Below are 15,478 nucleotides of genomic sequence, written 5' to 3'. Positions count from 1 at the left end.
ACCTGGACAGTGGTGGCTGGGAATAGTTTCTAGCAGTGAAACGGGAGAAAAGTGGAGAAAGTCAAGATATTTTAAGATATACAAGTGCCAGCTCTCAGAGACCAAACAGATATGGGGATTAAAGGCAATGAAGGAGTTCAAGATAACTTCCCTGGTTTCTAAGCAAGTTTTTGAGCAACTGAGTGAATGATGATACCATTTACTAAGACTTGGAATATTGGAGATAGAGCAGGTTTTGAGGATACTAAGTTCAGTTTGGGGATAATATGATTAGTTAGAAGTATCTAGGAGGCCTCTATGAAGAAATGACCAGTAATTAGGCTATTGAGTAGATACCAATGTGAGTGAACTTATATGTAAACTTGAAGGCCTGGGAAGAGACATACACCCCTAGGGAGAGAGTGCACAGTAAGAGGAGGAGCAGAATAGCTAGTTAGATGAAGAAGAGAAAAGAGCAAAGTAATATGACACTGAGCATATTACTTGAGGGCACCTGAGGTTTGCAGATTAGCAGATATTAAGGGAACAAAGTGATATGCCAAAAACTTTCAAAATTGCATAAGGGTTCTCTTACTGGAAAACGAAACTATTGACTTTTATTTATAATGTCCAGGTCTCCACTCATGGTTATAACATAAATATAAACTGAATGAAAAAAGCAGATGATGACTTATTATCTACATGACTCATGATTATATATGATGACATATGATTACATTATAGAATCAGTAGAGGAGAAACAAGATGATTATTTTGCTAATGCTCACTGCATGCACCATGCTTTAAAAGCACAAGCACAATTGTTTGATCACTTTGACATTGGTATGTGGTGGCCTCGCTGTTCTCAGAAATCTTTCTAATCACAGAAGGTACAAGCCCAACAACTGCTGAGGCCGAATGTGATCTCATGCCAGAGGACCAATGTGCAATCTGATTTTGCAACCTCAGGAATAAGGCGTCGGATTTGGGCAAGAATTTGTTGGATTATTTCAGATTTTTAGGGGTTTTTCTCCTCTCCTTCATTAATATTTCAGCCTAATCAAAAAAAATCTCAAACCTCACAATATTTTTAAAGCAATACACCCAACCAAATAAATGGTTTGAAATTTGAAACAATGCAACACACCCCTTCTGCTCGGCACACAGGCAGGGTCCTCTTTACCTGAGGACAGACCTTTTCCTTCCTGCGAACTGTTTCTGTAAGTAATGCTGCCATCTAGCAGTCTCTTGGGTAATCACCACCCTAACAGGTAATAGCTTTCAGTACACACGTTCTAGGTTTGTGGTGGTTTCCCTGCGTTTAACGCAGGTGGATTCCCTGCATTTAAGTTGGGTTTAAACAACACTTGAAATATGAATTTAATTACCTTTGAAAAATGTCTTTTCTGCAGGTATAGGTCTTGAAATCACGGTGTGGCAAAAAATAGGCTGTTGAAAGCCGCTCGCTCAAGATGCAAATGATGGCAAAATGAACAGGGTTTGCATTGTCCAAACTCATCCAACTGCACACACTGAATATGTGCAGTTCTTTTTACATCAATTATTCCTCAATAAAGCTGTTTTAAAAATAGTGAAATAAAAAGAAAATGATGACAAAAAATAAAACACCCGCTGTGTAACACTTCAGTACATTTGTACGAAATACAAACCTCTACAAGTATCTTGTGAGGAGAGTAGGTAAAAACAAAGTGTGGATGATCAGTGTCAAAGAAGAACAGCTCTTTAACCAGAGGACTCTGGAGTCATAATCTCAAGATATCACCTATGTGCCTACTGGAAACCTAAGTGACATTTTAATTCACGTCAGGAACTTCACTTGCAAACTGAGCAAAGTTACTTTTTCATGTACTTCACATTTTTGTGTTTTCACAAAGGTTAAAAGAAACAGCTAACATTTATTGAAGTGTTTGCTATTTGCCTAACACTGAATAAAACACTTTCCAAGCACTGTTACGTAACCTACACAATCCCCTGAGATGGTGTTACTGATACTAGTGGCTTGGAGAAGTTAACAAGGCAAATAAATGTTGGAGTCAGGATACAAACCCAGCCAGTCTGATTTCAGAGCCTGAGCTCTCACCTCCAAGGTTATAATACTTTTCTATTGTGCTGAAAGTTATGTGGGAGCAAATAGATGTCAGATGTTCAGCAGGTTAAAATACGTGTTAACAAGATACAATAAGTTTCTGTTTTCTAGTTGAGTGACTTGAAAGAAAATGTTCTCAATTGTATCACAGTGACATTTGTCTTATCTCTTACTACAAACTATGTAATCACCATGAAACTCTACCGTTAACTCTCGTTTAATACCTGTTGACTATTTAGATTGTCAGATACTTTGGCCAATTATGCCATCTCACTGTTTTAGTGACATTTTACTTTTTGATATCTTGAGAGAGAGTTTCCTTCTTGTCACTGCTCTGCATTTAGATGTCAGTGAGTACTGACATCTAGAGTGGATTTGTCCTGTCCACTTTTACTAAAATAAGGTATCTGTGCATCATTTTCTGAGGAAATGACTTGTCCAAACATATCTCTGAAGATAATTTGAATATGCATGTCTTTATACAGAAACAGCATGTCACAGCAAACTATGCAGCTTATGTTAGACCAGGCCCATGCATTCAAACCTCCTGAGAATCTTGTTGAATGCAGGGCCTGAGATTCTACATTTTAAACTAGCTCTCGGGTGGAGTTAGTGATGCCAGTCCTTGGATCGCAATATAAGTACCAAGGTTCTAAATTACCCAGTTGTTCTTGGATCTGGAAAGAAAATTTGATTTGATTCCAAAGTGAAGCAAAAAAATCTTCCCTATAATTTTATCATTTTATGTATCTGATGATAAAAATCAGGTTTGATATAAACCAAGTTATATATTTTTATGTTTCTAAACAAGGATATCTATAAAAGCTATTTTAAAAATAAATTGCTTCCATTTGAGTTTTAAATCTATTTGTTTAAATATTTTTTCTTCTTGGCATCAGAGTTTTTGAAATGTATACCCCTACCATAAGATGATATCAAGTAGTGTTGGACTTGCAACTTCTAGAATCATCTGACTATCTGAGAGCTGCCCAACCTCCAGCCCCATCTTGGGGCAGACATGAATAAGGCTTCTTAGATCTAAATAAGCTAAATCCAGAACTCTGGGCATTAAACAAACGAAAGTCAGATTTTAGAATTGTTCTGCAATTAGTTCCTTGACCTCGTGGTCCTATTTTTAATAGCAGCCAATTTAGGAGTTTCCTAGGTATATTCAGAGCTCTCTTTCAGGTAACTTTGTCCCTATACTCTTCCAGTTCTTGTCAGCTTCACTCATTTTTTTGCTCTCACAAGAAAATATATAGTACTTAGAGGCAAATGTAAAACTTCTATACTTGGGTCTCAAGATTATATCACACAAGAGTAAAATGAATTAGACACTGTAAGAAATTGACCATTTTCGAAAACAGGAATGTTATTGCCTACCAACTCAATATAAATGACTAGAATAATGTTATTCAGTCTAGGAATCTATTAATAGAATAGTGCTAGAACAAAGGAGGTAATGGGTTTCCTCTAGCTCATACTGGCAAAGCCATACTTGAGGTAACATAATGTTCGGATGTGTGCATGTAAGTGTATGCATGTCTGTGGCTGTGAGTCAGAGAGGGTGATGGGGAGGCAAAAGGGAAGGTAGTTATAACTTATGAGGAACAATGGAAAAGATCAACAGGTTTCAAAAGGGTAAACCAAGATGGTGAGAGAGTTTCAAACTGTTACAAATTCAAAGAAATAGGAGTATTTACTTTCAAAGTGGGTTTTGGAGTGGAAGTTAGTAAGATCTTGGATGGATGGATGGATGGATGGACGGACGGACGGACGGACGGATGGATAGATGGGGGAGTGGATGTATTGAAGAGTTAAATTCCTAAACACCTTACTTTGAGAAATCTAGAAGCGATGAGCAGTTTTTTCCCCCGAACAGATTACATAGTCAGATAGACAGGCAGGCTATTTATTGAATACATTCTACATGCCAGTATTCGGCTGAACCCTCTACATATACCAGGTGCTTTCTTCTCCAAACAATCCTTTGGAATTCCTATTATCCTCATGTGGAAAGTGGTAAATATGAGGCATAGAGAAATTAAGTGACCTGTCCAAAGTCATTGCCAGGGTGAGCTCAGACTTTGTGCTGTTAACCTCTAGTTTATAACCCTGAGTGACACTCGAAGGTGCCCTACTCAACTCTCTCTTAAAGAAATAACTTGCTGGCCAGCGGCAAGGAGTGCAGTTAGCTGACAGCCTCTACTGATAACCTCCTCAGGTTCTGCTTCAGCTTTCAACCAGAGAGCGTGTTGTATCTGAGGAGGCCCAGCTAAGGACCAAGCACGGCAGGGGTAGCAGAGTCTGAACATTTCTGCCCACTGTGGGCCCCTCTAATAAACAGTCTTTCTTCTGGAGCTCCCCGCTGAGTTGTTGTAGACTTCACCAGATCAGCATTGCAATCTGAGGCTCCCCCTGCCCAGTTCTGCCTCCTTCCTCCTTCTGTCTATCGCAGGAGTTGTTCTGAATAACCTTCTTTTACTCCAATGTCCATCTCAGCATCTTCTTTGCAGAGGACGCAACTGGCACACTCTGCCTTCATATATTTGGTTTGCCATCATATAGAAGACTGTTTAGAATTGCTTTGTGTTGTGATAAGGGGTTGAATTAGGACAAAATTCAACCCCTTATCACAACACAAGCATAAGCAAACTACTAGGGAAACAGCTTTCACATATACATAAGGAAGAACATCCTGGCAACTACAACTGCCAAACAATAGAATGGGCTGCCTCAAGATCAATGAGTGCCCTATCACTGCGTTCAGGCCAACTGGAGAACTGCTTTTGTGTGAAGGTTGTGTGGCATTACCACTCCTCTACTTCCACCCCCATGCATACTGAGGCACCTGGGATGCTAAACATCCACAATACTAATTGATTAGCAAAAACCAAATTGTTTAGGAAATCACGCCAGGAAGCCCACACCTCTGATTTCTTAGCAGTTCAGTGGGTCTGGTTTGATACATCATCCTTGTCCACTTCCAGGGCAGTTTAGTGGTACTCGAGGCCAGACTAGCCACTTTCTCCATACTTTTTTTTTTTTTTTTTTAATCAAAGAGCTCCTAGAAAATGGGATAGGCTGTGGGCTATTGTCCCCATGGACTAGTTGGTGGGATCAAAACTAAACTTCACATATATTTATATCAAACAGACTGCAATATGGGGTTCACCCTCTAATGTAGTTCTAATAACTCCCTCCCCTGCCACATGGTTCTCAAGCTCACGGACTTACACACGACAGCCAGAGAGATTCTCTTCCTCAAGGCTGTTGTCTCCCTCCCTTCATGCAGACACAGGCACACAAAGCAGGGGACGCCTACTGCCCCCTTCTAAGAATTCCATGATGGTCAGATTACACAAGTAATCATATATTTCACATAGTAAAATAAGAGATGGAAAAGACTGGTAGGAAAATCAATAGCATAATCAGCGTTAGGATCTGTATATAAAGAGACATTCATTTGGTGTGCAAATATTTACTGAGCACCTACCGAAGGCCGGAATCCCTTCCACATGCTAGGGATGTGATGTGCTCAGTGGAGTCCCCAATGTCATGGAGTGTATATTTAATGCCGTGGAGAAACCTGGCTCACCCTGCACTGAGAGAAGCAATCAAAGCCACCATCACCAATAGCGCTACTAAAGACAGTGCTTCGGAGCTTCCAAGCTGATAGATTTTCCTTTCTCCCACCCTCAGATTTCTCCAGCATCTCTGGCACTTGTAGTCCACATTTGCAAGAACTATTTTATTATAGTGCTCTGAAACAAATTTATAAAGTTTGCAAGAGAAGTTTTAAAAAAGCAAGCTCAGCAATATTTGGGGGCTTTTAAAGCTGATGATGCAGCTGACCTACTGGAGACAAAGGCAGTGGGAGGGCCCTTACTGGTATAAATAAATAGGAGTCTCTGGTACTGAAAACCCACAGCCTGGACTCAGAGCTCAAATCTGAACTCTACCTCCAGACAGAATGAAGTTCATCTCGGCATCTCTGCTTCTCATGCTGCTGGTCAGCAGCCTCTCTCCAGTCCAAGGTGAGATCTTTCACTTATGTTTCACTGTTTGTTGAACAGAAATAGTCTTTAACCACTTCAATTTTCTTTCAATTAAAAACTGCAGGGAAGTCTGACTAAGGGGGAAAAAACAGCTCTGTTGCTTCTAGATTTCTCAAAGTAAGGTGTTTAGGAATTTAACTCTTCAAAATTGGAAGTCTTTATATTGTTAAGATTTTTATTTATAGAAAAAAGAGATACCAGAAGTCCAATATTCACGTGAATTATATTAGGCTTGTATATTCCCGGCCTTTTTCAGATTCCACTCCTGCTATATATAATTCTTTACATGTAGCTCTTATTTGTTCTGCCTCTCAATGTTACCCACTCTGACCAAACCCTATATAGGGTTTAAAGATTGTTGAACTCTACTGGTCTCTTGCAGTGAACATGCTTCGTGTAATTCCAGGTGGTTAGATCTGGCATCGAGTACACCATTGTGAGTACACCAGGAGTATTTACACACATTCTGCAAAGAAGCAGACTTCCATGTCTAAGTGGGGCAGCTATCTGTGTAAATAGATAAATATCCAGTTGAAGTAGTAAGTTTTATGTGGCTGAAGGAATGGATATATGTGCAGAAAGAAGCCTTCTGTTCAGATTTAGAAGACCAAATTTTTGTTCTTAAAACACAGAGGAGGTTTCTCCCCCAGTTTTAATTTTGCTTCACATGTTATTTTCACTCTTCAAAACCCTAATTTCTTGCTTTGTCCATGGGGCTTTCCCATGGCTCCCGGCAGAGGTAACTCTTACTACATCTTCTGTTCTCAGCACACACATTAGATGTTGAGCGTAATACAACTTTCTGTGGTATTTTAGCTTTTGTTTGCTTGTTGCCCCTACTAAATTATACACATCTTGAGAGTTGAGCCTTTTTATTTATAAATGTATGTCAAGCACAGTAGTAGGCTGGATAGAAAAGATCTGATAAATGTCTTTTCCTTAGATTTCATTAGATCCCATTAAAATTCATGAGATGGGTACTAATGGTACCCATCCAGCATTAATCACTTTTATTAAATAAAAAGAGTTTTGAATTTTTACGATTGCCTTTTGTTTGGTAATGATTTGCAACCTAGACAGAGGACCAACATATTAAACAAAAACGTTTGTGACATTTTCTGAGAGGAAAGGGGAGGGTGGCAGAGAGTCTGATAGAGAAAACTCTGTTCCAGCATGTTATTGCTCCCAGGACTCTAGAGCCAGGTCATGTCCTCGGTTTTTATGTGGTGGGAGTGATGATAATCCATTGGTTTTATACTGCATTAATTATAACTGCATTGTAAGTCCCTACAGAGGCTGTTCTCAAATGTTATTACGTGGACAATCACCTGAGTACAAACATAACACTATCACAAATGTCAAAGAATGCTGTGTTTTTCTAAAAGCTAATTTTTGTTTTGTTTTCCTTTGCTTTGTTTGTTTGGTTTTTGAAATGGGGTCTCCCTTTGTTGCCCAGGCTGGTCTCAAACTCCTGGATTCAAGCAATCCTCCCACCTTGGCCTCCCAAAGTGCTGGGATTACAGGTGTAAGTTACCGTGCCTGGCCTAAAAGCTAATTTTATTTTTAAAGTTTCTACACATTGGTAGAAAACATTTAAAAATACTCAAGCCAAGGCCAGCAGAAATATACAAACTAAAGACATATGAGTGGAAGCACTGACTTGAAACTTTTAAATCTTCAAACGTACAGTATGAAAGATTAGTAATTAAATTCTAGTTATGAATTATATGCCAATGGATTAAAATAATTGATTCTGTGTTTACAGGTGTTCTAGAGGTCTATTACACACACTTGAGGTGTAGATGTGTCCAAGAGAGCTCAGTCTTTATCCCCAGACGCTTCATTGATCGAATTCAAATCTCGCCTCGTGGGAATGGTTGTCCAAGGAAAGAAATCATGTAAGTTTCAAGAAAAAAATAAATAAGATTTCTTTCTCCCAATGAAATCAGATTAAATGTTACCATACAGTAGTCTTACTCAAGAATGTAGAAGAGATTTACTTGAGTGTTGCTAAAAATTCTCAAACTAATAATGAGAATTGTTAGTAACGAAGAGCTTAGCTTGCAGCAGCCCCGAGCTAAGTGCTTTACATGAACATACTGATTTTATTTATTCAACCACTTTATTAAGGTAAGCCTATTGTTCCTTACAGCCTGAGGCTTAGGAAGGTTAACCAACTGCCTGAGACACACCGTCAGAAAGGATTAGAAAGTGCATTAGCCAGGACTCCATTCACATTTTCCCCATTCCAAAGCCTCTTCTTTGCGACACCTTGAAGTATTAGGCACAGCATCCTTCTCAGGGCATCCCTGACTTGGCATTCATTAGTGGCTCTTCCCATGGACTTCTTTAGATTTTTGCAATGTTTGTAAGCAGCTACTTCCTGTTTGTCACATTTTGTTACCAGTGCTTGGGGCCTTGGACCAGTTGAAATATGGGATATCAAAAGCTTATGGTAATTTTTCACTAAAAAGGCATTATAGTTTTCACTAAAAAGGCATTTCACTAATGTCTTTAACAATAATGTCTAACTAAACTACAATTATTGCCATCAAACTCAGAGATGTGAAGTCTAGCCGTGACTTATTTGGGAGCAGTTCCCCTGGCTGTTTAGAAAACTGGGACCCCTTTCTTTTGATTCCATTTCCTCTGTCATGACTCAAGTCTCTTGCCTGTCAGCCAAGGAAGGTAATGCACCTTAATTTTCTCTGCTTTAACGTTGATTGTTTTGAAATGACAAAAATCTGATTTCATATCTTTTCATCAAATTCTGCATTTATGAATATTAACCAGATACAGAAATGAAAGTTTCAGATTATTATGAGAAATTCATGCCAATCAGAGGTGAAAATACTGTGAGTCCAGATGGTCAGAAATCTGTCTTTCCATCATGAACTCAGAAACCAACTGGAAGTATCTGCCTGAAAACCCAACTGTTCCACGCCCTCTGATGTCTCTAAGATTTACGTGCAAAGGTGCAGTTTCAAAATTAGATGGATGGATCCTTGCTGTGTGTCTTTTTTGTTTTGGGGTTTTTGTGGTTTGTTTTATTGTTTGGTTTTGGAGGTTTTTTTTTTTTTTTTTTTTTTTTTTTTTTTTTTTTTTTTTTTTTTTTTTGAGACAGGATCTCACTCTGCTGCCCAGGCTTTAGTGCAGTAGCACAATCATGGCTCACTGCAGCCTCAACCTCCTGGGTTCAAGCAAGCCTCCCTCCTCAGCCTCCCAAGTAACTGGGACTACAGGTGCACACCACCATGCCCAGCTAGGTTTTTTTTTTCAAATTTTTGTAGAGCTGGGGTCTCATTAAGTTACCCAGGCTAGTCTCGAACTCCTGGCCTCAAGCAATCTGCCTACCTCAGCTTCCCAAAGTGCTGGGATTACAGGCATGAGCTACCATGCTGCTGGCTGTTTGTCACTTTATAACTAAGACAAATGACATATAAGGGAATTGTGTTTTGTTTGAGTTCACACCAATAAAGGGTAGAGTCTCCCAGTTTTCTGCTATCTGGGAGACCTCACTTTTCCACTGCAGATAAAAGCATTTAACACTATGTCTGGAACTTGGTAACCGCTCAGGTCATGCTCATGAAAAACAGTGAAGAAAAGTGTGGGTTGTGGAGTCAGATAATCTTCATTTGAATCCTGCTGTATCACGTATTTGTTGTGCAATCTTGAACAAGTTATTTAAATTTGCTAAGCCTAGGTTCATCATCAGAAGGTAAGGAAATAATAGTTTCTCCAGCAAAGGATTTTTGTGAGATGAATTGAAACAATCCATGTTACCTGCTAAACATAGGGCCTGGTGTGTTTAAGTACCTGATAAATATTAGCTATTAATTATCATTGCCACTTTTGCTGTTGCTTAATATCTTAGAGCAGGAAAAATCTTGCTAAGTGGTAATTCGACAAAATGCAGATGTCACTCCAAGCAATCTGCTCTGCAGCATGCCCCCCATGTGAAATTGTACTGAATTTTTTTTTCAGTGAAATTCAAGTTCTCAAGAGAGTATTTTCTATAGCTTATTTTGTTCTCCCAAATGCAATGCAACAGATAAGCACATTTTAAAGATATTGTGATATAACTTGAGAAGTGAGCCAATCTTGGAGTCAGTTATTTGGTTGTTCTCCAACACACGTAAAGGTTATCAACAAAACACTAACTTCTGACATGTGAGGCCGTCTCAGCTTTGGATTCAACCCCACCAGCTCACACATACTGGGCCACAAATGGTTGTTTTCTTATTCCTGTGACCCCATGCTACAAATCACCTATTCCAGATCCAAAACTGCCCAGCTCCAATTTCACTTCATCTAGGAATAATTAGTTTCATACCCAACTCTTTTCTTTATTAAGAGTATAGGATTGACTAAAATGTAACACTGAATTATTTAATTTTTATTTTCCCCCAGAGTCTGGAAGAAGAACAAGTCAGTTGTGTGTGTGGACCCTCAAGCTGAATGGATACAGAGAATAATGGAAATGTTGAGAAAGTAAGTCAGGCATAACAAGGGGTTTCAGATTCCAACTTGTACTGAAGAGTTTCCCTTTCCTGAGCAGTCAAAATAGGGACCAATTTGAATTTATGAGAAGTTCCTAAGACAAATGTGTGTTTTTCACCATTATTGCTTATCAGATGGAGTAGGGGTAGCGCATTCCAGCAACTCAGTAAACCAAACTAGAAGCCAGTATACATGACAGTCCTTGCCTGCTATCTCCAGAGGAAAGCCACAGTTTCTTGTGTTTCTCTAAACATGACAATTTTGTTTTTGTTTCTGCTTCACAGGAAAAGTTCTTCAACTGCACCAGTTCCAGTGTTTAAGAGAAAGATTCCCTGATGCTGATATTACTGCTAAGAACACCTGCATTCTTCCCTTATCCTTGCTCCGGGTTTTAGTTTTGTGCTTAGTTAAACCTTTTCCAGGAAAAAGAATTTCCCCATACAAATAAGCATGAGACTATACGTAAAAATAACCTTGCAGAAGCTGATGGGGCGAACTCAAGCTTCTTCACTCACAGAACCCTAGATACACGTGGAGTTTGCATTCTTATTCATTAGGGAGGACAGTTTCTTTGAAAACAGTTATTCAGTTATAAATAATATAGGAGTATTTTGATAATATACTTGTTGTTTAATGTTTAACATTTCTTAGAAAATAATGGAATGAGAATTTAAGCCTCAAATTTGAACATGTGGCTTGAATTAAGAAGAAAATTATGGCATATATTAAAAGCAGGCTTCCATGAAAGACTCAAAAAGCTGCCTGGGAGGTGGATGGAACTTGAGCCTGTCAAGAGGCAAAGGAATCCACGTATCCTCCGCTTAAAAACTCACCATGGAGGAGAATTAAGTCCTACTTTTAAAGAGTTTCTTTATAAAATTTGCTGTCTAAGATTAATAGCATTCAAAGATCCCCAGACTTCATAGAATACTCAGGAAAAGCATTTAAAGGGTGATGTACACATGTATTCTTTCACACATTTGCCTTGACAAACTTCTTTCACTCGCGTCTTTTACACTGACTTTTTTTTTGTGGGGGCGGGAGGGGACTCTGGTATCAAATTCTTTAATGATTCCTATAAATCTAATGACATTCAATAAAGTTGAGCAAACATTTTACTTAATTATGTGCAATTTTTTCTTCTTCTTCTTCTTCTTCTTCTTCTTCTTCTTCTTCTTCTTCTTCTTCTTCTTCCTCTTCTTCTTCTTCTTCCTCTTCTTCTTCTTTTTGTTTTTTGAGACAGTCTCACTGTCTCATTCAGGCTGGAGTGCAGTGGCACAATCACAGCTCACTGAAGCCTCAACCTCCTGGGCTCGAGCAGTCCTCCCCCTCAGTCTCCCCAGTAGTTGGGACTACAGGCACACACCACCACACCCAGCTAATTTTTGTATTTTTTTGTAGAGATGGAGTTTCACCATGTTGCCCAGGTCATGAGTAATTCATTCTTAAGACAGCATCTACCCAAATGTAGACTTTCTCTGATTCTTAAAGTAGGATTTTATGAGGTTAATTTTTCTTTGTATTTCATTTGCCTTTTACACATGATCTAAAATCATTTGGTAAAAGGTGAGTGAAGTTATTCCTGATATTAACACAGTGGGAAATATTTGGCTATGAGAGCCTCTTCCCCCTAATGTTACCTACCACATACTAACTGTGATTTCTTCCAGACTTCAAACATTTATCAAACCCATTTTCACTGTGTCATATTGACTCTTAAAGTCATTAATGTTTCATTTGACAGTTTTGCATTGAGTTTGATCAACAGACAAAGAAGACACTTGAACTCTAGTCCCCATCTGCCCTGGCATCATCCTGGAAATCCTACCCACCACACCACTGAGCTCCACTGTGTGTTCCTCTCCCCACCCCACCTCCCTACTGCTTACCAACTGCTTTGGGGGGTCTGCTCCCAGGTCACCCAGGTTTTAAGCTATCTCTGACTCCGTCTTTCACTTTTCTTTTTCTTTTTCTTTTTCTTTTTATGTTATTAAATAATTTCTTGGGAGAAAATTAAAAGCACCTATAATTACTATATTTTCTGTTGTCTACAATTAAACGTGTTTTGAATTACAAATACACTCATGCGCACATAGAGGGCTGATAAAATGTCATCAAGATCCTGCCTTGTAGCGTTTTACAGATTCCAATGTTTAGAGATCAGGAATCACTTCATTCTTTAATTTGATTTTGGTCTCGTTTGATAGTTAAACAAATATTCAGAAGTCTCAAATAAGAAATATCACTATTTCACATGAAGCATCTACTGTTATCACCCCTGCTTAGGACACAGTGGTTAAGTCATTTGCTCATGAGACTCCATCTCTACAGAAATAAAAATCTAGCTGGGCATTGAGGTGTGCACCTGTAGTCCCAGCTACTCAGGAGGCTGAGGAGGGAGGCTTGCTTGAGCCCAGGAGGTCGAGGCTGCAGCTACTAAATGACAAGCCAGCATTCAAATCCAGCCTGTGTGGAACCAGAATCCATGTGTCTGACTATTGTACTGTGCTGACTCTATAGGAAGTTGGTATCATCAGTAGAAACAGGCATGTACTTGCCCCAAATCATATAACTAGCAAAAGACAAATCAGAATTCAAACCCAGGGCCATCTGACTCCTAAGCAAATGCTGTTAATCACTTCACTAGACTGCCTCAAGTTTTCCCTTCCCTAAACATATTTCTTACTTCAACCTCTTTGGCTACCATCCTTTTCAGGGCCAATCAAAGCCAGGGAAAGGGTGGGAGCTCCAGGACATTCAAGCTTCCGCTGGATTGAGACATTCATGCCGTGTTGTCCAATCCCAGGGGGATCTGGGCAGCTGGTGGGTGGGGTGAAGGCAGTGGGCCAATGTGGAAAAGGAGACAAAAGCAGGGCCAGTGAGGGTTTCTAAACTCGCTTTTGTTACCACACAGGCACCCATTCCTCAAAAGTTGGAGTGGATTTGGATGTGTTCAGCCTGATCTGATTCAGGGAGCTGAACTCATAGATGCAGGAAACTTGTGGAACCATTCCTGGAGTGTCTGAGGAAAGGCGAGCTATTGCAGATCTGACTGGGTGTGGGTCTGGAAAGAAAGACTTGTGAAACAGTAAGACAGTATTCAGGTGATAAATGACAACACACACACACACACACAAATTAATCAAAAGTCAAAGTAAAATAGAGTTGAATGGAAAATGCAACGTAATGCTGACCAAAACAGGATGTTTAATGCTGAGAAACTGAATGAAGGAGCTACACAGGCCAAGCAGCACAAGGATCTCCTAGCAGCAGAATGCAGGAGACCTGTAACAAACCCATCAATAGTGCTGCTCGAACCCATCCACCCAACCAGCAGAGGCCCAGGAAGAAAAGATTCTACTTCTCCAACAGAAGGGCTCAGCCCTGGCCTTAATTTGAGGGGAAAATAATCCACCAAAATAACAATACAACAGTTAAAAAATATACATTCTAAAAATACAGCATAACAACTATTTACATAGAATTTATATTGTAATTTAAAGATGATTTAAAGTACAGTAAACAGCAGAGTGTGTATAGTTCATATGCAAACACTGTTCTTTTATATAAGAGACTTGAGCATTCTCAGATTTTGGTGTCCACTGGGGTTTTGGGGGAGGGGCTGGAACCAATCCCCTGAGGATACCGAGAGATAACTATATTTGGTATTTGTCCTAGGTTCCTAGTACAGAGCTCCTAAAACCCTTGGAATTCTCTGAGTGATGCGAGTGTCTCATTATTCACAATGAGCCCCTTTTAACCATATCTGAGTTTGTGGCAATTAGGTGGCTATTGGCAGGCCCTGAGATAGCCTTAGGATGGGGGTTGGCAGGCAGACGAACCAACCATGTGATTAGAGGGTTGGAACTTTTGGCCCACCCTCCCCACCACCTGTAGGGAGATGAAAGGGGCTAGAAATTCAGTTTATTACCAATGGACAATGATTTAATCAATCATGCCTACGTAATGAAAACTGATATAAAAACCACCAAACAATAAGGTTCAGAGAACTTCCAGAACATGGAGGTGGGGGGCAGTGGTGCACTGGAGCAGACATGGAAGCTCTGTGCCCCTCTCCTCACGCTGCCCTGTGCATCTCTTCCATTTGTCTGTTCCTGAGTTGTATCTTTTATAATGCCCTGGAAATAGTAGTACTTTCCTGAGTTCTGGGAGTCATTCTAGCAAATTATCAAACCTGAGGGCGGTGACCTAGGAACTCTCAAGTTTGTGGTTGGCTGGGTAGAAAGGAGAGTAGCCTGGGCACCCCATGTGCAGCTGGCATCTGAAGTTTGGGCAGTCCTGTGGGACTGAGCCTTTAACCTGTGGGGTCTACGCTAAGTACAGATAGTATTGTAACTGCATTGAATTGCTGGATACCCAGTTGGTGTAAGAGAATCACAGAATCGGAGATTTGGTTGGTGTCAGTAAACACTTGAGGCACAAAAAAAAAAAAAAAAAAAAAAAAAAAAGGAAAAAACCCATCCCCAAACCTCCAGGCGATTTCAGTGTTCTAAAATTTGAACGCATAGTTCAGCCCACACAGAATATTAGAGTCATCGAGGGAGCTCGCTTTTCTTATGTCAGGTTAATTAAGTTATAGTTTACAGACAGTAAAATTGACCCTGTCTAAGTGTTCAGTTCAGTGAGTTAGCAGAACAGCCCCAGCCCCTGTTCTGTTACTATACTTTTGCCTTTTCCAGCCTGTCATATAAATGGTACAGCCTTTTGTCTGGCTGCTTTCACTTTGCATAATGGTTTTGAGATTCATCATCTTGTTGAATGTATTACTAGCTTCTTCCTTGTTGTTGCTATTATTTCAATGTATGGATATACC

The 15,478-nt window shown here is 39.7% G+C and overlaps 1 protein-coding gene across 1 annotated transcript; it reads left to right on the top strand.

Annotated features, from left to right (window-relative positions):
- Window positions 1-6,013: 6,013 nt before the first annotated feature.
- On the top strand, window positions 6,014-11,767 carry CXCL13 (C-X-C motif chemokine ligand 13). Its single transcript, XM_045392448.3, has 4 exons — window positions 6,014-6,123; window positions 7,910-8,042; window positions 10,555-10,635; window positions 10,929-11,767. Exons 1-4 carry the CDS (start codon window positions 6,060-6,062, stop codon window positions 10,978-10,980), a joined length of 330 nt encoding a protein of 109 aa, XP_045248383.1. The 5' UTR covers window positions 6,014-6,059; the 3' UTR covers window positions 10,981-11,767.
- Window positions 11,768-15,478: the final 3,711 nt, after the last annotated feature.

This window comes from Macaca fascicularis, chromosome 5 (genome assembly GCF_037993035.2).
Source record: "Macaca fascicularis isolate 582-1 chromosome 5, T2T-MFA8v1.1".
NCBI classification, from domain to species: Eukaryota; Metazoa; Chordata; class Mammalia; order Primates; family Cercopithecidae; genus Macaca; species Macaca fascicularis.
Note: the sequence above shows the minus strand (reverse complement) of the source record. Positions and strands in the feature narration are given on the sequence as shown.